The sequence below is a fragment of the Podarcis erhardii genome (genome assembly GCF_964252035.2).
Source record: "Podarcis erhardii genome assembly, chromosome: 3".
Taxonomy (NCBI): Eukaryota; Metazoa; Chordata; class Lepidosauria; order Squamata; family Lacertidae; genus Podarcis; species Podarcis erhardii.
Genome location: NC_138507.1, coordinates 4,119,739 through 4,144,511, shown reverse-complemented (window position 1 = coordinate 4,144,511; position 24,773 = coordinate 4,119,739). Strand labels below are relative to the sequence as shown.

General features: G+C 43.5%; 1 protein-coding gene across 2 annotated transcripts in view; it reads right to left on the bottom strand.

Annotated features, from left to right (window-relative positions):
* The window catches only part of TFAP2D (transcription factor AP-2 delta), a 38,959-nt gene that overhangs the window by 8,084 nt on the left and 6,102 nt on the right, over positions 1-24,773 (bottom strand). For both annotated transcript variants that reach the window (XM_081855634.1, XM_081855633.1), the window contains 3 exons: positions 9,992-10,157; positions 7,465-7,583; positions 1,961-2,102 (listed from right to left, as the gene is read on the bottom strand). In XM_081855634.1, coding sequence (XP_081711760.1) covers positions 1,961-2,102; positions 7,465-7,583; positions 9,992-10,157 — 427 coding nt within the window. The remainder of the gene's footprint in view (positions 1-1,960; positions 2,103-7,464; positions 7,584-9,991; positions 10,158-24,773) is intronic.

The following is a 24,773-nucleotide window of genomic DNA, read 5'->3' as shown; positions in this document are numbered from 1 at the left end:
TATTGCATGCTGGTATAGCCAAAGGGGATTCTTTGAAGACAGGTTATACATCAAGTAGGAAAGAGGTTTCCCTTTTCAAGGAAACAGAAAGCTTGCGACTTTCATTGAAGCCTTTGATACTGTATAAGTTATTTGCGGTCACCTGTATCTTGTCGCCAGGCAGCACACCATGGCCGTTGAAAATGTGAAAGAGGCACAGGGGAAGGAACTCAGAAGCATTTACAGAGCAAAAAGTCTACTCTCTGTCCTTCAGTGTGAATGAATTTCCAGGGCAGGTATAATACAGAAAGTCTGATCCCTAAACAAATTGGGCTGTTATAGTTCGATTGAGCCTCATATCTCAGGCCAACAGAACAAATTAACCTGCTTTGTCTAGCCTATCATGTGAGCTTAAATGGTTTGTGTATTGGTCTATAATGCTACAGTGCAGCATGTACTTCTTTGGGGGTCCTGTTGAAATCAGGGGAAGTTGTGTAACTGGGCTTATTCAGAATACCTGAGAGAGACTCTTACTGAAACTGCATTAGTGAAAATAATGGCTGGTGTGCACAGTGACTAGGTCTGGAGAAACCTTGGTTCAGCTCCCCACATTCACAAAGATCACCAGCCTTCTTCATAGACTGTGATGAGGATAACATGGGATAACGTGACAGGGAAACGAAGACATGTTAGGAGCAGTGTCCCTTAGGTCTGCGACATCTGGTCCTTTGTATGTTTATGCAGAAGTAAGCTTCCTCACTCCAGAATAATTGCGTTTGGGATTACATCCTTGCTTGCGTATTAAAAGAAAGCAAATAAGAGACTGATGTCTGTAATGTATGTTTATGGCCCTCATTATAATAAACTAAAAAATATGCAAGGTCTTTACTCCAAAATATGGCCCTTGATTTTTGAAAAAATAAAATTAAACCATTGACTTTTGCATAAGTAACCAAAAATATTTCAAGAAAACATTTTCCTCACCTTTTCCAGATTGCCCCAAAAGTTCAAAAATCAGATAATTTCAAAAAAATTAACATCAGGAAGTCAATAGGCTGTTTCTGGCCTGCTCCTGTCTTGATGTGTGCGTGTAATAATGTCTTCTTCATGTACTTTAGTAAATTCAGCACATTTGGGCACATTCAAAGAAGTTTGGTATGGAGGATTGCATGTCAACTGCTATGCAGTGAGGTTTTCATGAGAATACTGAACTTCTTTGTCAGTTTATATGTTTCCCATGAATCCCACTGGATAATTCCCATGACAAATTAAGCAGAGATGGATTTAGCACAGTGCGACTGCTTCTCCTGCACTGTGTGTCAAGGTGAGGGTGGCACCGTAACTGATGTTGCAGTGCATATGCAAAACAGACATGGAGAGGGCACCAAATTTTGGCCTCATGCAGGGGGCTGCTGAAATTTGAAAGACCAAAGTCCGCCCCTGATACAGGAGCACTACAGGACTGGCTCATGTGCCTGGTTTGTTCAGCATGTCTATGACATGCAGGTGATCAGTTCTGATTATGCCCAGTAGAGGGCAATAATAACATAACAGAAAAGAAGCAACAGTCCATCTGTCTGTCATTCATCAGTCAGCTGATTCCAGTGATGTGTCAGCTGCAGACTTCTGTTAAAAAACATCCAAGTCATCTTTCTCCACACAAATGGAATTGGTGATTTTGCATTTCTAATATTATAGTGCTCATGCAAGGAGACCGCTCATGTGAGCGCTATATTTTCAGAACTGATACGAAGTGCTATTCTATTAATATTTACGTATTTGTCTCACTAAATTCAACACAATGTACTTCCCAGGAAGTGTGTTTCAAACTGCAGCCTCTGTGGCTAATGCATTTATGTATCATGGAACAAAAACACTCTAAACGTTTGCAGAGGGTGCATGTGCCCCCCTTCCACTATGTTTTGGGCTGATCCATGGTCAGGTTACAAACCAGCATGAAAATAATCTGGCTCTTCCTTACTTTGTTGCTAGGATCATCTTTTTCCTTGCTGTCTGCTCCTTCTGTTCCATGTGCTGTCTGGCAAGATGCTCCCCAACCGCCTTAGCTGGGAATTCAGTTTCACAAGTGTAGCCAAAATCCCTGGCCAAATGTAAAGCTTCTCCTGCAAGCAAACAAAAACAACTGGGTCATTTTACATTTAGTCTTTGGTACTTTACTTTACTTAGAATGTACAGGCACTGCCTCTCTCAACATAGATAGATAAATAGTTATGATTTAAAGCATTTGTACCTGCTCTTCAACAAGAAAAATGCCAGAGCAGATTGCATAAGAGTAGTAAGAAACAAAACAACAACATATTTTTGTTGTTGAAATATGGCATCAAAAATAAAATAAAATACTGATAACCCTGAAGAATGGCAACCACCAAAATCAAAGACTGGGCTTCGGCAAACGTAAACTTTGGCTGGGTTTTTAATCCTTGCTCACAAGACATCATCCAAAATGTATATCTATACTGTACTTTGTGTTTAGATACTACTGTCTGATGCCTTGTTTCTCAAACCAGGTTCCCACCAGCTTAAATCGTTCTTAAGCCATTCCTCATTTGTCTCTAGCCAAGGCATGAACACCTTTGCATGGAGCAAAGACATCCCTGCTCAGTCAACACCTCCTGGTGTGTACAGTACACAGACAGAAATTGAACTGATTCATAGAATCATAGCATTGGAAGGGACCCTGAGGATCATCTAGTCCATCTCCCTGCAATGCAGGAATATGCAGTTGTCCCATAGGAGGATCAAACCTGCAACCTTGGTGTTATCAGCACCATGCTCTAACCAACTGAGCTATTACTGCTCTAAGGCAGTAATGTGAGCACACCCTCACTTTGGATCCAAACCTAACGTATACTTTGTCTTTTGGCAAAGAAGTACTGCAGCTTTTTCAAACCAGGCAATGTTCAGATATGCTGTAAGTAGCACTATGGGATGACTCTCTTCCATGGGCATAGTAGTGAGGTGACATATTAAAGCCCACAACTTGAGTAGGGACAATCACAAGATCACCACCAGCACATCATCCTCATCAACAACTCATCAAAAGGTAAGGTTACCAGATTTTTTCTCAATGAATCCAGGGACACTTTTCAACTTGAATGGATTTTGTCAGGGGACTGATTTGTAAATCTGGGGACTGTCCCCGGGGAATGGGGACATCTGGTAACCTTATCAAAAGGTCCCATGCAATTGGGCCCAAAAATGTGGCTCTGGGCCTTTAAATAATACAGCAGCATCAGGGAATGAATCCACAAAGAAACTGGTCCAATGCTTATACTTTAAAGATCAATCACTTTAATATTGTTTTCTTTCTTAAGGCTATGATATTGTGAGGGGGATATATGGAGTATTAGGGGAGAGGTAGTACCTCTGGTGGGGGATACATTCCACCTTTGTTCCCCACCCTACACTCAGCTCTCACCTGTGGCTCCCAGAAGCTGTCAGCATGCAACAGTAGCCATACCTCAGGAATGGCTTCGACCAGCCAGCTAAACCAGGTGAGGGCAGCCAATGGGTCTCACACCTTCAATGAGTTAGGGACTTCCCCAGCATGTGAAGATAGACTGTGGTGCTGTGGTCTAAACTACTGAGCCTAGGGCTTGCTGATCGGAAGGTCAGCAGTTTGAAACCCCGTGACAGGGTGAGCTCCCGTTGCTCAGTACCAGCTCGTCACAGTGCAAGTAGATAAATAGGTACCACTCTGGTGGGAAGGTAGATGGTGTTTCCATGCACTACTCTGGTTCACCAGTCATGCTGGCCACATGACCCGGAAAAACTGTCTGCGGACAAACACCAGCTCCCTCGGTCAGTAAAGCGAGATGAACGCTGCAACCCCAGAGTCGTTCGCAAGTGGACTTAACTGTCAGGGGTCCTTTACCTTTACCTAAATAGTGGGTCCAATGGTCCAATGGTTGTATTGCCAGATCAGATATGGCCAGTAGGTGGTGCTTCCTGTTTTCATGTTTATTGTAGCTTTAAATCTTTATATTTTTATCTGTATAATGAGGGCTTCATCATATAGCTAACTTACAATGTGGAACTGGTGCTAGATGTTGCTATATATCTGTCAATACAATTAGGACTATATATGATAAGGGCAGGGACGCAGGTGGCGCTGTGGGTTAAGCCACAGAGCCTAGGACTTGCCGATCAGAAGGTTGGCGGTTTGAATCCCCATGATGGGGTGAGCTCCCGTTGCTCGGTCCCTGCTCCTTCCAACCTAGCAGTTCAAAAGCACATCAGAGTGCAAGTAGATAAATAGGTACCGCTCCAGCAGGAAGGTAAACGGTGTTTCCATGGCCTGCTCTGGTTCGCCAGAAGCGGCTTAGTCATGCTGGCCACATGACCCGGAAGCTGTACGCCGGCTCCCTCGGCCAATAAAGTGAGATGAGTGCCACAACCCCAGAGTCGGCCGCGACTGGACCTAATGGTCAGGGGTCCCTTTACCTTTACCTTTATGATAAGGGCTTGGCAACTTAATGAGAATTTGGCCAGCTGCCAGACACCTGCCAGTTTGACAAGTTACCATGCCCAAGACATGAACTGTACTTGGCTCAGCCTGAAGGACAGCTGACGTCATGCACCCTAATTGACCAGACATAAGGCTGGCAGTGCATTCATGCCCAAGTAGGGAGGAAGGTTCACATAATGTAGAACATCTGCATAGCCTGGCATTGCGCCCTCACTAGGGCTATAAAAGCTCCTAACTTCAGAGGCCGAGTGAGTGCTCGCGTTCTACAGGTAAACTTTGGACATTGGTCCCATCAGGATCTGATGCTCATGGGGACTCTGCAGCAAATGAGATGAACCATGAACTTGGTTTTTGCAGTTATCTCCCTAAATATCCTGAAGTGCCATTTTTGCTTATCTTAAATGCTATTTAGTGTTCAGTCTTTGTTTTTGTAAGTCTTTATATTGTAGAGCTTATTAGACTCTATTTTGTAGTATCATTACGTCTTATTGCTAATAATTGTCAATCAATAAACCATTTTCTTCTTCATCTAATAGTCTACTAGTCCTCCATCTGCTGGGATCCAAAAGAACTCCTTGCTTGCTATAACTACTAGGCAGCATAGCAAGACAGAGGTTTCTGCACATGCTGTAAATGGACGTAAGGGGCAGATGGGGCTTGTCAACCTGAGAAGGTAGCCCATCTGGAAGGAAAACTCTGACCCTGAATCTCCACTGCCTTGTGGGAGAAGAAAAGGCTAAGGAGTAAACCTAACACAATCTAGAGTGGAGTTGGTTGGCTGGTGCCTTGTATGCTTTCTCCCAGCAACTCCTGCAGCCAAGCTGGTGCTCTGCTTTCCTTTGGACCACATCAGCGAGACTGAGAGGGGGTCTTGTCTTCTGGGCGGCCCAAGACCGCCATACACACTTCCCAGGCTTGTGTCCCAGGGAGGTCACTTTGGTGCTGCTAACACAATAGTTTGACTTCACCCCCAGAGGCACACTCCATTGTCTTGAGACAGATGTCAACAACAATGCTGTTGTATTATGATTATAGGAAATTTTCTATAATTATGAATCAAGAAATGTTTTTTTCAAATATTAAAAAATGGCATTAAAAAAACAGCTACCAATGACTGGTTGGTAGCTTCTGTTTATTAAAATGTAAGTTAACTCTTTAGAGAATCCATTTCTTTTCGAATTTGGATAAGAGTAAATTGGTTGAAGTTTGCATTGTAATATATGGAAATTAAATCAATTAATTCATTATGTGTTCAGCTATAAAACATGCAGCCAAATAAAGGCCCTAAGATGGACAATATATAATTCTGATTACTTTTGTGTTGCTTGTTTAGAAACAGAGAATTTTCATACAGAATTTTGTAGTTTCATTGGGCTCAATTGCATAACTGTGTAGTAGTTAAAACATCAGGAGGACATATCATACTGAGCTGCAGATATTAATTTTAGAGACAATTTGTTTTCTTTACCCCATCCCTTTACAAGACAAAACACATATTTTCAACAAACAGGTCAACATGTGTCTCTTTTGGCTGTTTAACAGGCACTACCACATCCACAGCTTCTCTCCCCTTCTCCTACTCTGTAGCCTTTATTTTCACAGTCTTCATTCTTCTGTCTTCTCATGAGGATGGAAAAGCAACCTATTTCTCCCCCCCCCCCCATTCCTTAAACAGCAAATGCTGCAGGAGTGCTGATCATTATGCAGGTAAAGCCAGAGAGAAGAGGAGAGGAAATCCATGGATAAGCTTCCTCCTAGGATTGTTGTTTTCAGCTTTCACTCGAGATAGGAGCATCCCTCAGTCTTGGGGAGGCCCAGGAGAGCTTCTTGCTGCTCCTTGCACCTGCCAGCTGAAGCCTGTCAAGGTACACAACCTGGTCCCTCCTGTGGGGCCTTCCAGAAATCTCTGCCTTAGCCCAGCAAACTGTCCTTTTCAATCTTGCAAAGCTCCCTGGCCAATTGTCAAGCAATACAGAAAAAGTCTTGCTTGTTCAGCATCAGCTCTAGCTGTAAATAAAGCAGCCTGTAACCCAGATTGTAGTGAAAACAACGAGCAGTGCAGCATGGCTGCTCTAGCAGTCAGCACTGTGTGTGGGGTCCTCTGAGCAAAGTCGCTGTGGCATTTCAAGATGGCTGTGCGGACAGATTAAAAGGCAGTCCCTTCCCCTAAAGCCCACCATGGGCCCACCAATCCCCCTGCTCTTGTCTACTCTGATTGACAACAGCTGGTCAAAGCTTGAGCCTAAGTGTATTTGGGCTGATCATCAATTACAGTACTACCATAGTGGCAAAGGGAGCAAGTTTCCTGGACTTTGCTGCAGGAGTCCCTGGTTTGAGACCCATCTCCTTAAAACTCCATGTTAGGCTCCTGCCTTCTCAGATGGAGTCGGTTGATGAAACTCTGCTCTGTCTCTTGCACAGTTGCCTGCTCAAGTCCCTGCTGGGGCTTTTACTGCCTACAAGGAAGCGGGGCTGTACCACACTTGTAGAACACACACTTGGCATGCAGAGGGTCCTGAGTTCAATTCTTAACCTCTCCAAATAGAACTGGGAGAAACACTTCTCTGGAATCCTTGAGAGCTGCTGTTGAGCTGGATGGACAAATGACCTGACTCAGCATAAGACAGCTTTCTGTGTTCGTTAGTTAAATAGTCTGCCATCTCGCCACACTCTCAGGGCAGGTGCCTCATTGACATGTTGAGAACAAAGCATGGAAACTTCAGAAACAACAGTTGTCATTCATTGCTAGTAGGAAAAATGTAACTGTTGATCTTTTGTTTTCATCTGCAGTTACAGTAACATGCTGGAACCTGAAGAAGAAGTGTATCTGAAGAAGTGTGCATGCACACGAAAGCTCATACCAAGAACTGACTTAGTTGGTCTTTAAGGTGCTACTGGAAGGAATTTGTTTTGTTTTGATGCTGGAACCAAAACCACTTCAAAAATTCAAGAAGGCAACAAGTAAGGTATTTATATCATGATATTACAAAGCATACCTTCTACTAAGGATGTTAGGAGGGTGACATTTGCTGCTTTCCTCCTCCCTGCAGGCAGATTGAGCCCCAGCCTGTCCAATTTTTCTCTTAAGCAGCGTCCTCCATTCTTGGATTTTGCTCTGTCAGGGAAAGGGGAGGGAATGGAAATACAAAGATTCATTGTTATCCTTTCCCATTTTTTCTTACTTAAATAATTCCTCAAATGAGTATCTAAGAGCTGCATGTTCCCAATTTGCAGTACAAGGCCCTCCTCAGCAGGAATTGATAGGTACTCTCAGCAGCTGGAGCTAGTAAATGAGAAGAATGATGTTGCTGAGGGCTAAATGGCATGTTAAGTGGGGAAGCCATGACTTGATGTTGCTTTCTTTCCCCATAGGAACCATTGTGAGTAGCAATTGAATCAGTGCCATAGTGTACATGAGTGTGCATGTGGCTAACCTTTCCCCACAAATTGATTTCATGGTGCAGATCACTTAGTGGGGCTTCCAAAAATTTCCTCAACCAAATTTCTCCCCAGATTTTTGGAGTTTTGAATGATCAGGTCTTTTTTTCCAAAGTGAAACTGACACATTTGATTTTTCTCCCCATTGTTCCTTTTTGATTTTCAGATTTGTACAGCACACTTTGTACACACAGCCTGTTCCTTCAGTTTATTTGTATGCAAATACTATGTGCATTGATAAAATACATCAACAAAACAAATGTGATATGATAGTACCTACAATTGTAATAGAAGGCTTTTTTTGTGCCGTGTTTGACCAATCTATGACAGCGTATGGGCACACTGGAAAGAAACTTGATGCAGTCATATCAAGATTGTTTTGGGGGCAGTGTGCTTTATAAATGCGTTGATGTGCACTGGTAACAAAAGCCGAGATAATACAAATGAATGAGGAAAAATAGACTGTGGAAAACGGCACATGTCCCAGATTCCAAATTAAATTTTACAAATGCCTCTACTTAAACTGGATTCAGGAAAAGTGAAATTTGGAGCACAGCAAATCAGAGAAACAAATAAAGCAAGAGAATGAACAGAGGAAATCCTCTCATCTCTAAAACCACTCCTCTGAAAGGGACATTAGGTGGGGAACTGAAAGCATGCAGGTACAATATGAGTAAAAGTTGGGGTTTCTGATGTACTGGCATTCTCTTGACTTCTACTTAGAAAGGGTTATCAAACAAAAAGTAGTGTTACAAAAATAGTCCTGTTCCTCTCGCAGATTTATGGGTTTCAGAAGTGACCCCCTGAATGATACTAGTAAAAAGGAAGAAAATGAATGACTTTGATTCTATTAACAGAGCTTTGCACCAAGAAGAGCAAGAATCTTCCCACCATTCGCCAATTTAATTACTCCATGGCTTTTGCTATTAACTAGATTATTTGTTTTGTGTTTAATCTGAGAAAGTCACATTTCTTTGGTCATTTTTTTTCATGCAAAGTCATTTTGTTTCAACACTCATGTTTGTTTCCCCCTTACTCATGTTTGTTTCCCCCTTCAATGAAACTTGTAACTCCCCTTCCCCTGTCATCTGGGTCAACAGTGATCACAGAGCTGATTTTGAAGCCTGTTCCTTGTGACTGCCACTTCATTTCCCCAGAATACCCCAGATCTTATATTGTTCTGTAGGCTTTCTTGCAGGAGGAGCAGCATAAATTAATGGCGGTCACCATTAGGAATGACCATCGTGTGAATCAGTTGTCATTTCTCTCCCAAATATATTGAAGTGATGCATCATCTAAGCCAGGCTTCCTCAAACTCGGCCCTCCAGATGTTTTATGGCCTACAACTCTCATGATCCCTAGCTAGCAGGACCAGTGGTTAGGGATGATGGGAATTGTAGTCTCAAAACATCTGGAGGGCCGAGTTTGAGGAAGCCTGATCTAAGCACTGTGGAGAAAATAAAAGGTAGAGTGGCCATTGAAACAATGTGTCTGCAGGAACTATCAGTGAAAAGTTCAAATGGGTCTAAGTGTGGTAACAAAAGCTGAGCCCATTCGTGCCCATTCATTATTTAATGCATTCATTCTGAAACAAATGAAAATTTAACCAAATGAACTCCATTTTATATACATTCCATAGAGATGATGCCTAGTTGGTGATTGGGAGAGGAGGGATATTGTTTCTATTTTATTTTTGGACACAAACGTTGTCTAACAGATAAAACCACAGCCAACAATTAAAATGCTACAACAAAAAGCTGCTTATGTTTCCTCTATTATTTCTGGTCTTCCTTGTTGAGGCAATCATTTTTTGATGTTGCTGTCAGTCGGAGGGACAGATTCAGATGAAGTAATCACTTCAGGAAACAGATTCCAGAGGAGGCACCATTTCTGTGCCTCTGATCAATCTGTCTCAGTGTTCCCTTTTCCATGAAGAGCCTGAGGTACAAAAAGGTCTGAAGAACTCATCTCTTATAAGCCCAGCCAAGCTGAGCAGGCACAATGACATGCCATCCAAGGCCCCACTGAGTCCAACTCAAGTGTCCCTATATCTACCCCATGCAGTTGCACACAGCTTTCCCTTACCTTCTCAAAATCCCTCCTAACAGAGAGGCATTGAGGCATTCTGGTGGGGACAAGCGTCTCTTCACTTCTGCGATGGTCACTTTGTATTTGGAAGTGGAGCTGAGTAAAGATAAACGGCCAGGAACCGAGCAAAAGAGGTCTGTGGGATTGACTACACACGTGCCACCTGAAAAGGTATACATGACATGCGTTAGGGGGAGGCTCAGAGCAGGAGTTTTCAGGATGAAATGTTCCTGGAACACATTTGAGGGAAAGTTTTGCTTAATTTGGGAATTATGCCTGAATGGGGGGTGGGAGCACAAGTAAGGTCTGTGGGGCCAAGCACACCAGCCCTGCTGCCAACACTCACCTGTGTGCTTGCTCTGCCTGTTCCATCCCTGACCTTCCTGTCTTGAGTGGGAAAGTAGGGAAGGGAATTCTAAGCACATCTGATTGAACACACTTAGAAGTCTCCTTGGAATAATGCAAGGTTCTCAGTTACAGGGAAGTTTCTAAGCACATTCGGCTAAATGCACTTATAAATCTCCTTTAGACTTTCCATCCCCAAGACTGCTGGGGATGGAACTGACATGCTCAGTGACATGCAATCCTTTCCATGGGTTGATCATTTTAATGCCTGAATAGGGTTTTTTATGTCTTTCCCAGTTTTGTCCATTTTAAAAGCACAATTTCATAGCAGAACTTGTTATTGTTTTTTTAAAAAGTACCTCCAAAACTGTATCAAACAAAGAATTTGCACAACATGTAAGAACTTCAAATAGTTAGTCACAACAGGCTATTTGCAACCAATTACAATGATTTCTTCCCTTTTTATATTTTGGTTCTGGAAGATCTCTTCTTCTTCCAGGAAAATATTTTTGCATATTTATTTCGGGCTTTTTGTTCTGTGATTTCTTCCCAGAACTGCCACTTGCAACTGTGACCTAACCTCTAGCGTGATAGTGATACTTAGGCATTGTCACTACTACAGCTGCAATTCTTGGAGTATATCGCTTCAGACAGAGGATTGCACAAATACTGTATATCCTTCCCTGTACATAGACAATTAGATGTCAGGGAGAAGGTTTCTAGCATTCTATTTTTCTATGCATGTATCTCCCCCAATAAAAGCATTCACGCACACTTTCTGCAGTCTGAAGAGGGGCACTCTTACCACAGGAGCTGCTGTTTGTGTAGGCTAAGTTTTGCAGTGGTAAAAATTATTAAAACAGGTTTAAAATGCTATTTGTATTCTATATTAGCATGCGGTAGATGTTTAGATTAATACAAGTGATACATACACAAGTGGTTTACCAAAGGGTACTTGGGAAGGACGACGACGACGACAATCCAGGTAACTAACATGTACCAGTATTTGTATCATGTACATTCTGCTTTTTATTACATTTGTAGAAGTTAACATTATTCTTTGAAGCAGAGTTTATAGCAATTATATTCCATGGATTTACACAAGGCAATGGCACACTTGAAAATATTTGCGATGTTCCCAGAAGAGGCATTCATTAATTGTTGTAGTCCATGCCCTTCTCCTTTTTACATTTTGTTTTCACAATTTCTAAGTCATGATTTCTGTATCTATGCCTAGTGCATTTAAGTGGTTAATCACGATTTCTCCCTATAAAAGCCAGTCCCTCAATATCTCAATCGCATTGTGAGGAAAAGCAACAAAATGTAGGATGTGCTGAGAGAAGCAGACCATCCCACTCAATGGCTTGATTTGGGGTGACTCAGATAGAGAACTGGGTGAGGCCTCCATTGCAATGATGTCTTTCCTTTCTCCCATATAAGTGAATGGGGAATGTAAGGTCTGCACACCTGAAGGCAAACCTGCGTTCCCGCACTCACAGTGGGTGCCTCAACCCTCACAAACAGGGATCCCCCAGAAAGCAAAAGGCCCCTTCCACACACAAAGTGTCCCTATTCTATTTATGGGCATCACAATTTGCCTGCCTGCCTGCCTGACTTTATCTATGCCGCTTTCCATATTTTCTGATTTTACCCTGCCTCCTCTGACAGAGACCACATATGCAGTTTGCAAGGAGACAAGCTGCTTCCTTGCTTGCTGCTCAGGGGTCCCAGCAATCTATGGCCAACCCACTCTGTCACTATAATAGGGGCTTCACTAGAAAATATATCTGCGTCTATATCTCTGTCCCTATCTAACTAGTGATTTTATAAATTGCCATTTAGGAAAGAAAACAAAGTCTCAAATTAAACGACCAACAATGAAAGACCAACAAAATACTGAAACTCAGTCATCTTAATAAATGTGAGTATTTTCAAAGGAAAACACAGGCTTCATAACTAGTTGAACTCTTTGTGTGTGGGGGGGGAGGTTATTTTATTTTTCCAAACTCTCCTCCTGCCAAATTGTACCTTATGCTTTTTCACCTACATATAGCTTTGAATAAATAATAGTCTTCCTGTGCATCCAGATTTCAGTTCAGCAAAATAATGTGTAAATGATGTTAATTATATTGGAAGGTACTATTTATTTCAGCTCTTGATATATTTGCTCGTAGGCAGGTAGAGAATTACCTGCAGCCATAGATCTTTATATTACAATGCAAGAGACAAATTAAGTCTACATTTTACAAACAATGAGGAAGTGCAGCAATGAAATATTAATATTTCTCTTTTACAATCCAACCCATATGTGCACAAACAATTTGTGCTGAATAAATAATTGCTCCTTTAATAAGAAAACATTTTGTTCCCACCTGCTTTATCTTTTTCAGCGCAGGCTTTATCATTCAGCAAAATGCATCAATTCCAAAAAGGCCACAGTAGTCTTCTAAAATGAAACTGACTCAAAAAGTGATGCCTTGTAAAACAACACTGAGCAGAAACAATGGCCAGATCCAAAGAATGGCTAACTTGAGGTGCCCCTTGGGGGTTTCAATGTGCCCAGTGGGATTTTTGACTCTTTCTCCTGGAGTGACAGGCCCCTGCCTGCCACATCGCAAAGTATTTTTGAAAGCCCTCGCCGATTTCAAAAGTGCTTTGCCTTGAGGTATGCGCCACTGCTCTAGCACAGGTGCAAATCAGCACTGGGCATGCAGAGCTAGCTGTATCATTGGATCGTGGCCAATGAGGATAGGGGGGAGAAGGAAAATGTCGTGGGAACGTAAAAGGCATTACTTATCCAGTGACATAAGGGCAGGATGGTAAATGGAACTTCCCAGTGAACTATAATGAAGATATGAAGCAGGGTCTGTCCAAATTATGGCTTAAGCCTGCTGGGCAGGCTTCATGGGAAACCTCAGTGTACCAGCTGCACAGCCCACCCACTGAACAAAGGGAAAGCCTGGCCCTGGAGGAAAGAGCCAGCAGCCAGTTCTTGAGCATCTCCAGGGATGCTGCCCTCAGCTGACTCCTTGGTTTCTCCTCAGCATCCTTGAGACTTGGATGCCCGACTTCTCTTCTGTCACTGTCCTTTGATACTACGCTCTTCCCCACCATTCTTCCCTATCATGCTCAACATGCTTGATAGGAGAAAAATGTTCCCTGGAGGCTTCCCAAGGTTGCCCAACACTAGGACCAGCCCTGATGAAGTGGGGCAAATTCCCTAACTGCACGTAAGTAGGCAATGCACCATTTTCCAGGATGAAGTGGTAGGCCCACAATACTTTTCTCTCTTCAGGAGAATTGAAGGTGGCATGATAGGAAAACATTTTATTCTACTGTCATGACTGTTCAAGCAGATGTTAGGGTGCCAAACTACAAAAGGGCAAAAACTGCTTTTCAGAATCAGCAATGGGATGGGAAATGTAAGTGACTGCATTACGAGCCATGATGGCCCTATGGTGCCACTCCCAGGAGAAGAAAAACTACCATTTGTCTCTAGTCTGAACACAGCGCACTGAAATGATGTTTTGGAGAAACTTCTGTATTCTGCTAATCCCACTCTTTATAAACAGCATAATATGGATTGAAAAGTTATATTCACATTAATGATTGAATTCCATGCCTCATTTTTCATGCTTTATGACCCGAAACATTCCCAGCTTCAAAAACTCTGGAATATGAGATGATTCTTAAACACAGTGTCCCAGTCTCTATCATAGCACCTTAGAGCCAAAGCTTTGATCCACAAACCATGAAGTGACATGAAGCAGTTGCCTTGGGCAGCAGATTCCTGGGGCGATGCCTTTTCCGCACCTCCTGTTTCTATTTATGTACACATTTTGAAACATCAAGTCATCACTAAGCATGGGGTGTGGGTTGGTGGACTTTGTGTGTAATGTGCGAAAACATCCAGAATGGTATATGCCAATTGTCACCACTAAAGGCTGGATTAACTACTATATACTAACAGCTGGAGCCAGAGAAGAACTCTGCTCATGAAATGGGCCTTTTTTGGACTCCCTTTCCATTGCAGCCCCTGATAACTCCAAAAGTCACTCCTGATGGTCAAGATGGAGGCTGAAGGGGTGGGGTGTCAATGGGATTTGGGGAGGAACTACAGCTTTAGATCTAAGCCTAACAACTCAAACAAAAAGGGCATCCTGCTAGAGCATAATTAGCAAGAAATGTGGGGCAGAAAGCCAGGTTTTATTTAGTCACTGAATTCACCGTCAGATTCTGCATTCCTGTGGCAAATATCTCTGCCCTTTCCAGTATTAACTGTCTAGAATTCAAGTCAGTATTTACTGAAGAATGGTTTTTATAGTGACTTCTGGCACTTTGAGTCTTTATGATTGATGTTTCTATCCCAAACTGTGAAAGCTAGAACTACCTATTTAAAAATAAATACAAATTAAACCAATGCAGTGGTACCTTGGGTTAAGAACTTAATTCGTTCTGGAGGTCCGTTCTTAACCTGAAACTGTTCTTAACCTGAGGTACCACTTTAGCTAATGGGGCCTCCCGCTGCTGCTGCGCTGCCGGAGCACGATTTCTGTTCTCATCCTGAAGCAAAGTTCTTAACCCGAGGTACTATTTCTGGGTTAGCGGAGTCTGTAACCTGAAGCATATGTAACCTGAAGCGTCTGTAACCCGAGGTAGCACTGTACACTCCCATAATGGCGTAGGATTTCTTGGCCAATGAAAGTTTCAGTCTATACATTTTAAACAAGAAAAAGAATCACTCCATGAAGGAGCCAACCAGCTACCTGCCATATACTTCAGTTCTTGTCAAAGAAAACACCTGGGAAGCAGACTTTCAACTTTTATCCTAAAATCCTAGCTGGATTCAAAATTAGATCTCATTGACCTAGATGGGTTTTCTTTCATGACAACTGGACTTCACAACTATCCTATGCTAGCTACACGGAAGCAAGTCTCATTGTGCTCAGTGGGATTTACACCCAGGAAAGTGTGGAAAGGATTGCAATCTTTTTTTAAAAAAAAAAGGTGTTTCTAAAATATTTTAGAGCAAGTTTTGGCATAACACAAGGAAGAATTTGATGAAATGTGATGTCTAGGCTTCCAAGCAGGGCTGTCTTTACCCAGGGGTGCAAGGGGTGCAGAGCACCCAGGCACCAAATTTGGGGGGGGGGGGCGTCAAATGTATACCTACTGTTTTCTGGTCCCTCTCGATCAGCGGCAGTGAAAAGCAAAGGAGCAAAAGTACCCGCCCCGCTCCTCCATCGCTCTGTTACTCAGCAGCAACAAATATCCCCGACGAGTCAGGAAACAAAAGCAGTTTTTTTCACTACATCATTGTTACAGGTGAGCGATTCCCGCTCCCCCCAAAAAACTCCACAACTTTGAGTTCACCCCCCTAAAAAAGGTCAACAACTTTGGCTTCCCCCCTCCCCAAAAAAGCTCAATAAAAGTTAATTTGGGGATGGCTAAACTAAATTTGGGGGTGCTGGACAGATCTTTGCACTCCAGTGGCCCATGTGCTAAAGACGGCCCTGCTTGCAAGCCTATGTACTTGGGACTAGCCCTCACAGATCTGTGAGGTCCCTTTCGGAGCAGAGGTGGATTTAGGAGAGTGCGGCTGGTTCCGCAGCACTGGGCACAGAGCCTTGGGGGTGATGGAGAAAGCGCCACAACTGTGATTTAGAATGGAGTGTGAGAGGAAGGGAGTGCACCACATTTTGCTGTTGTGCAGGGTGCTGCTGATTTTGAGGCCCACAATAAAGAGGTCATTTCTTGGTGTGCCCAAAAGTTTATATAGGCTTCAAAAACCAACACCTTTATTGGAATGACAAACATATTGACCAACTTTTTTTTTTTGTAAGCACACTTTCCACCTACCAGGCACTGTAAGTATCTCACAGATATAGAATCATAGAATTGCAGAGTTGGAAGGGATCCTGAGGGTCATCTATCTAGCCCACCCCCCGCAATGCAGGAATCTCAACTAAAGCATCCATAACAGATGGATGCTTAAAAACCTCCAAAGAAAGAGAGTCCATAACCTCCTAAGGGAGTCCATTCCACGGTCTAACAGCTCTTACTGGCAGAAAGTTCTTCCCAGCGTTTAGTCAGAATCTCCTTTCTTGTAACTAGACTCCACTGGTTCTGTTCCTACCCTCTGGAGCAGCAGAAAACAAGCTTGTTCCACCCTCCATAACTGCAAATACCACAGAAATAAGGGGAAGGTTCAGGCTAATTAAGATTGGGCTGCTATTTGGAAGTTCTATTGAAAACAATGTGCCACAGAATACAGGAGGAATACATGGGCATAGCCAGGGTTAAATTTTTTTTGGGGGGGGCATGCTTTATATTGGATGAGGCAGAACTGAGATATCTGTGATGCAATTGGTCAGTTAGTTAAGTTTTTCTATTGGGGATAGCTGCCCCCCAGCACCCCCCTGGCTACATTCACATGTGGAAAGTGCCTTACACCAAATTAGGAGGTGTGCCCACCTAGCTAGCAGTTGTCCAGGTCGCAGGCAGAGGTCATTTCACATCAGCTTCTACCTGAGCCTTTCAATCTAAGATGCCTGTCAGGATAGACAGTGCTGGGCTAGATGGAGAAATACACCGTCCATTCGTATGGATTTTCAAGGGTAAGGGTTTTTTTTTTTTTAAGCATTTAGGGGGTTAGGAATGGTAGAAAAATTGCTACCTGAAACAGTGTTCTTGTTTTTTTTAAAAAAACCTCTGTTTCTCATTCCATTGTCACAATATCCATGCATTCTACTCATCTATGATTAAACTTCCATGCAGATCTGGCTGAAAACATCATGCTGCCTATTCCACCATCCAAATCTGTCCCCCTGCAGAGGACTGTGGAAATCATAGGAGCAGTTCCCATTCTGTGCATTTTTTAATTATTATTTTTTACAAAACTGAGTTCAGCTTAAGGATATGTGGGGGGGGGGGTTCTCTATCCAATTCCCTTATTTTCTGAGGGCTTGCTCTGCTTTGATGGTGCCACTCCTCCAAAATTGCAGATTAACTAGGAGAATTTTAAAAACCTTTTGCTGGGACTGGAAAATGCACAATTTGCCTCCACTTTCAGTTCCTACAGTTCATGGTCACGGTCTTCTCCATCTACTTTAGAAATACAGTATGTATACACATGTCTGTGTAGAAAACATGGCAGAAAAGCAACCCTGAAGTTGTCATTCCATGATGTATCGAGATTCTTTTTGTGCAATGTTTCACTGGTGTGCACAAATGTGCTCCTTTCCATTAGTAAAAGATTGCACAAAGGAAAATCAATACAACTGTGTGTACAATTCTATCAATGCAATTAATTAATGCGCGCGCACACACACACACACATGCATACATTGGTAACGCAGGACAGAATGAAAACATGAAGGAACTTAAGCAAATCATGAACCCACAGCACTGTATAGAAAATTTGGGAACAAAAAATTGGAGGAATGGAGGACTCTGAATGCATTGATTCTCTTTCAAAACACAAGCCTGCACAATTTATAAAGAATGCCAAGAAAATTCAGAGGAGGATTATTTTGGAAGCACCTCTAATTCAAGCACATGAGTGATCAGCCATGTCTCCACACCACAAGACAAAGACCAAATAAAATGCATATTTGCTGCCATGTAACATGAAGCAGCACATAGAGTGAAGAAGCATGCTTAATTCCACCACCCTTAGGACCGAAATAAAGTTAGCATAGCCTCAGTATTTCAGTTGGATTGCAATAATTCTCTAGCACTTTATAACCTCTCATTACAGAATTGATCTGAGTTGCATTAGTTTTGTAGAAACCAAGTAACAGCTCTGTCATAAACACATTCCTTAAAACACAAATTCCCAAAGTCCTTCATTCCACACAATTGGTGTAATCTTGAAAAAGTTACCTACACCTCAGTCTTATGGAAACCAAAGCCCCTTGCCTATGATGGGGTGGGGGTGGGGAAAGAAGGAATCTCCAGTAAGCAAGGTTTACTTTGGAGTAAACTTTGATGCTTGTCTGTGTATTTCATCTCCCTAGGTAAGCAGGATTTAGCACGCCCAACTTCCTCTGGATTTCCCCCATGCAGTGGGACTTGTAGAAATTTCGTTGGGGACTGCAGCCTATTCTTACTTGGCCAGAGAAAGCAACACAGCCCACCCAACCTGTTACATCTAAACGTTTGGGATGAGGCGGGTTTACATCCCTGCTTGGGAAGGCGCTTATTGGAGCCTACCGTGAGCCTAACCCAAGAGAAGACCGATTCAACGCAGGCTGACAGCATTTGGGAGCAATCCCCCAAAACACAGCGGGGCTTTCTCCAAGGAAGGCATGCAAAGGATCGGGCTGTGCTCCCATGGTGAGCAACGCAAGGGGATTGCTGCGACGTACTTCTGAACCGAAGAGGCTTCCGAACGCTTGAGCACAGCGATGGAAGTGAATGGGGGAAATGGCTTGAAATCCTAATACAGTACTCCCTCGTTTGGGGCGGGATTTCCCAAGACGTTCCCGTGACCCGCGAGTCCCAAGCCCAGGCAACTGCTGAGATACTCGGCTGCTAATCTTTCAGCCAAGCCAAACAACCCTCCCCACGCTCCGCAAGCTGTACCCTCTTAAAACCCAGCCGCGCTTATTCCAGCCGCTCCCTCCTCCGCCTGGGCGCGTTTCCTGCGGCCTCCTTCATGAACCAGTCAGGCTTTTCCCCACACCCCGCCTCACGTCTCTCCTTTCCTGCCTTCCTCCCCCTTCCTCTCTTTTTATTGTTGTGACTCCATTTGAAACCAGCTCGGCTGGAACTATTAATTAAACAAGCGCATTAGGGCTTTTAAATGGGACTCAATTTGCTTCCTGGAAAAAAAAAAAAGAGAGAAAAGAGACAGCAGCGTTAATGACAATACATTAAGGGCAAATTATACGTATTATGGGATTATCAAGATTTGGCCAGATAAGAGCTAAAGAGTGGGGAGGGAATTGGAATCTAAGGGGGCCGACAGAGAACGGCTGGCGAAGCAAGCCAGCCTCGCCCGGTCTCCTCAGGTTGCTTTCTCAGAGACCGGGACACTAGCTCAGCACAGTTACGCGCGCCTAAACCCCGCGGATGCGCAACGGGTGGTTGTGGGTGTCGGAGGTGCTATAATAATTCTAAGGTATCATAAGTGCACAAGGTAAACACAAACACATGATAAAAAACCACATGTCTGAAATAGTACAGGAAAGAAATCCAAAAGCCATCTGGACTCTTAATGACCCATATATTTCCTCTGCAGAAGGAAGTATATTGGAAAAAACCTCTCCCAGTAGTTCTTTTCGCTTACAAATCTAGTGAAAAGAGAATATTTTGTGAATGAATAGGGGAGGTCTTGGGACAATGGTTTCAGGAACTAGCGTATTTACCATTTAAAAGATGGCCCAGACTGGCCGAGGTGGGGCGATCAGGAAACAATATCAGGTATCTTGACAAACAGGAGACAAGCCACACTCCCAAATTTCTGTTGTAGACCGCCTCTTTCTGAGATGCGTGTGTGATGCTTCTGGTGGTCTTTAGGCAATTTCTAAGTGTTTAAACACACCTTTGTCCGGGGTCCTCCTCTTCTCTGACCGATCATGGACTTAGGAGACACTGAAACCCCTTCATGTTGAGCTGTAAAAGCCAAGACCATTCCACCCACCCCCGTAAAACAGGGTTCTCAGTTGTGCCCTGCATTCCGCAGAGACTCCACGCCGGCTTGGGGAAAGCGTCCGTGGGGCTTCCTTACTAAGGGTTTTAGGGGTTTGAAATGGAGGGAGCAGAAATTAATATTATTTGTTTTTACTTCAATATTTAAAGATGGAAAGAACAGCGGTTGAGGACTAGAGCTAGGCGTATCTTGGAGTCGAGAAGAGAGAAGGACTCAGGGAGAGGACTATGAGACAGAAGAGGCCTGTGGTGGATCAGGTCTAACAGAGCACATCCTTTCAAAAAGATTAACCTCTTGGACATGTTTCTGCTGGAATATGTACTGTTGTAAAATGTGTACACATTTTTTAAACCCACTCCCACATTAAAAACAATAGTCAAATAGAATTCAACAGAACAGCTATAGTGAAGCAAAAATAGACAACAGAATGTGGGTGTAGGACTCTCGCGTCGGACGCCTTGCGCCCATAGGAGCCAACATCTGGGGCCCAGGAACCTTCGGCCCCCTCCAATAAAATATTGGATGGGGCCATACCCCCCCCAAAATAAATAATAATGAGCAATGCCATTCAAATAGTGTTTTGTGATTGATTATTGGGGGGGCTTACCAGCCCCCCAATAGTTTATTTAAGTTGGCACCCCTGCTTTCGCCCTAGGAAGAGGGATCAGATTAGCTGGATTTATTTCCCAGTAAATATGCCTACGATCCGCTCAACCTCACCTCATCCCTAACCTTGCCAGGTGGTTTAGGCCAGGGGTGTCCAAACGTTTTTCAAAGAGGGTCAGATTTGATGAAATGAACATGCATGAGGGCCGACCAAAGTTGTTGACCTTTTTTTAGAACCACAAAGGGGGAACTGCCTGTGGGGGACGAATTAAACCGACCGGCGGCCGGATTAGGCCCCCCAAACGGACTTTGGACATGCCTGGTTTAGGCAAACTGGTGGTTCAGCCATTCCTTCCAGTTTAGGTATGGGACGTAGTAACGCTGGCCTGCCTCACAGGTTTGTTGTGAAACGATTGCTGAGCTAAATGTGGCTAATGCTTTTGAGAGTACTCAAGAAAAACGCTGCGGTGCTAAAGTCACAAACCAGCCGGAGTCAAGCATTTTAAGCCACTGATTCGAATAAAATAGTTAAGCACATGTTTTGTTGTTGAAATTAATTTAACGAAGTCCGATCTTCTGGATATCAGCTTGGAAGTGAGCCTTACTGCCAAATAAATGCAAAAGGGTCGCGCAGGATTGAATCCTATATGTAATTCTTTCACAGAATAGCCGTATGGATATGATAGACAGGTCTTATCTTTCCCCGCGCCGATATGAAGAATATTCTGCGAGATATACTAACAAAGTCCCTTTAGGTTTTACCTTCTGTTTAGGCGTTTACAGTAAAACAAACGGTGGCTCGTCTGTCCCATCTGGTTTCTCTGCCTAATTCCCTATTCTCTACACCCAGTATGAACAGGGTCTTTTCTAACACGACATATGCGTCGTGATATATTCTGCCAGAATGTACCATAAATGCAAAACTTGGAGCTATCCTTAAAAAGGAAGAAAGAAAGAGATTGTTTGGTCTTAGATATTTGCCCCCTAGAGCTTCACTCCACCCCTTAATAAAAACTCTCTCCACCCCTCTCCCCCCGCACCCAATGAATGAGTCATTAGGCTGCAGTTTCATCATTAAGTGCCTCAAATTAAAATTGCAGATCAAAGGACCACGATCAAACCCCGGATTGCAAGGGATAGGCAGCGCCTTAAGTAAACACATAAAAGGCAGAAGGCAGAGAAGGGGGACGTCTATCCAGGCTCTCTATTGGTTAGGCTGGTTTTTTGGTGACTGATGCTCAGACTTTTAAGAGCCTTTCTATTTTTTATTTTTTTTAATCAAATAAGATCTGACAATGTTTCTAGCTTCGCATTAATGCCTCAGCCTTCTCATGTCAGTCACCTCTAAGCGATTTGACAAACTCAAGATCTCTTAAAACGGGAAGAGTTCAGATCATATTAATTCCCCAAAAATGTTTTGATTCAAAGTAGTTTGTATTTTACGTTGCCAAGGGCAATCGAGAAAGAGTGTGCCGATAGCCCGGGCCTTCTTTTTCTCTTCATGGCCCAGAGGCGATAGCAGTATTTAAGCTTCTGAAATTAGCCTGGGGCAGGGAAAGATGGATGATCACAAAGCGAAACAAGAGCCGCCCCCCCCTTTCTCCTTTTTTTTTGAGTTTGCCATTTCATAAAACGACACAGGAGGGCCAAGTGTCACCGTGTTGTCTTTTTTTTAAAAAAAGGACTCCAAAATATTTAGTGCAGAAGCCACCAGTCTATCCCTCTTATTTACTCGTTCCAAGGCAGGCAAGCAAAACATACGAGACTCTTAAAAAAGAAAAAAAAGCAGGTTCCAGGCTGCTAATTGTCGTTTAGAGAGGAATTCCTAAAACAGAATACTGATTTCTAAGAAACTATAAAAAAGAGGGGAGGAAAACTGGGCGTGGCGGCGGGGAGAGAAAAAGATGTTTCTTTTTGCCGCCATCCTCAGCAATGATTAAAAATTGCAGACGACTCTTGTAAATAGAAGGTTTGCATCTTCGGGAGAGATTTCTTTTGAAAGGGCCGATCTGAATATTCAACTTTTAAGGCAAAGCTTCACTCGTCTGTATGTACAACATTAATATGATCTCTGCAGAATTTGGGCCCTCAGAAAGATTACCATATCAAAGCAGGCGCCTGCGGCTAGAGAAGCTATCGATACGCTCGCAGTAGGTAAAGTAAAGATTATTGGTTGTGATGGTGCGAGGAGCGGAGCTCCGGGCAAAATCCTGCACACCATTAACTGGAAGTGATAGCGGTGGGAGCTCGGCCACCGAATCGGGGGCAAATATTGGCTCTGGCTTGTAATTAGCTCGCCAACACCTCAGTCCTGCAGCCCCGACCTCCTCCCGCCCCCCTCACCGCCACCGCCCAAACCCACACAAAAGAAAAGGCCCCTTCCTGCCCGGGTCTCATTAAAAAGCAAACACTCCACATCAGGGCACCTCCAATGTCTCAGCTGGGACAGGCCTAGTCGGAGGAGGAGGAGGAGGCAGGCAAGAGGCTGCATTTTGAGCAGACGGGGGCGGGCGGGCTTGGGCCGAGGACTTTGTTGGAAGCGGGGCGGGGAGTAGGGGCACTTGGTTAGTTTTCGAATTACAATTGGGCAATCTTGGCTGTAGGGCCAGAAGGCCCGGTTTGAAATGTACATGGATTTCCCCAGTTTCTTTCTGTTCTATACCTTCTATAGTCCTTACCAGTTTTCCTCACCTGTTTAGTAAACAGTATTAGTATTTTGGAGTCGTCCTTTCAACTCTATCATTTCCCTCTATATTGAAATTAAAGGGTGTTTTTAATGTCTTTATGGAGTTAGATTTTCCTTCCTCTTTCCTCCTGCTTCTTCCCAAAGTGAAATCTTTTCTCTCTCCCCACCTCGAATCCCCTCCCTCTCTTCTTAAAGCCGCTTCCCCCCTCAGATAATGACACCAAACGCTTAAAATATGAGGGGAGCCCGGCTTCATATATTTGCATCGATGCAGCGAGAGAGAGAAAAAAGAAAGGGCCCCGCTGATTTATGCGGAAGGTTCCACAGCGATCGGGATCCGTGTGCCTTGATGACTGCTAACACTTTTTCCCTAAGAATCACATGACAAAATATTTATTATGTATTTCGAGGACTCATTTGAAACGTATAGGTTCATCTTTGATATTTGTCCCTGATTTCACAAGAGGCGTTGCGCGGAGGGCGGGGGATGGGGGCTCAAGGTGTCGGAGCCATTCAGCTCTTAAGATGAGTAGAGAAACAGCCTCCTTGCATTTTCATGCTGGATTTCACCATCAGCCTTTAAATCCTTGAATGACTCGGTCGCCTTTTGAAAAACGGAACGGTAAGGAGGGAGAGAGCAGCCTTGCTTAACTACAATCAGTCGCTCAGGTAATTGGAAGCTCCTTGCCAGGAGAGAGCTGGAGACGACATCAACTCGATAAGAAGGACTCGAGAGGAAAAACCTCCTTCAGATGGGAGATTAGAGTCCAGTCAAGCAGTTACAGACACAGCACCTCAGTTGATGGGGATTCAGCATTTGCCCGTTTCTCCGGTCAGGATCCAGCCCAAAGAAGCAAGCGCACTTCCTCATAATGAATATGAACCAAAATACAAGAAACCAACATGCAACTCCTCTCCCCACCTCTGGCGCTAAGGAAGGTGGAGATGATTGAATGAGAATGCATAACATATTGTCAAAACATTCCATATGGATTACTCCAGAGAAATAGACCCTTGCTCTTTTTCAAGTATGCAAGCAACAAATGTAACTTTTTAAAAAGAAAAGTGTCACCCCTAGCTCTATTTATATTTCTTAAACCACACAATAATACCGCACATTAAAGCGATTCTAAAAATCAGAAGGTACAGCCTTGTGTAAAGGGTGAGGGGAAACAACCGATTTACAACCCATTGAAACGGAAAAAAATAGATTTGGGGCCCTTTATGGTTGATATTACAAGTTTACGTTTCGGCAGACCTTGATCAAAGTGTTAACAATAATATAAAAAGAATCCATCCGTTTGTTTAGAAGAAAATGACGTGGCTTTCACAGATCCCCAGTTCCTAGAAGAATTGTAACCCTCAACATTCAGAAGGGTTTTGGAGTGGGACTGTTATAAAGTAGCCTCAGGCGCTCAACGGTCAAGCTTCCTCGCTGTTAGGAAAACTCACCGCCAAGGAGCTGTCCATTTCAGCACCAGAAGTAT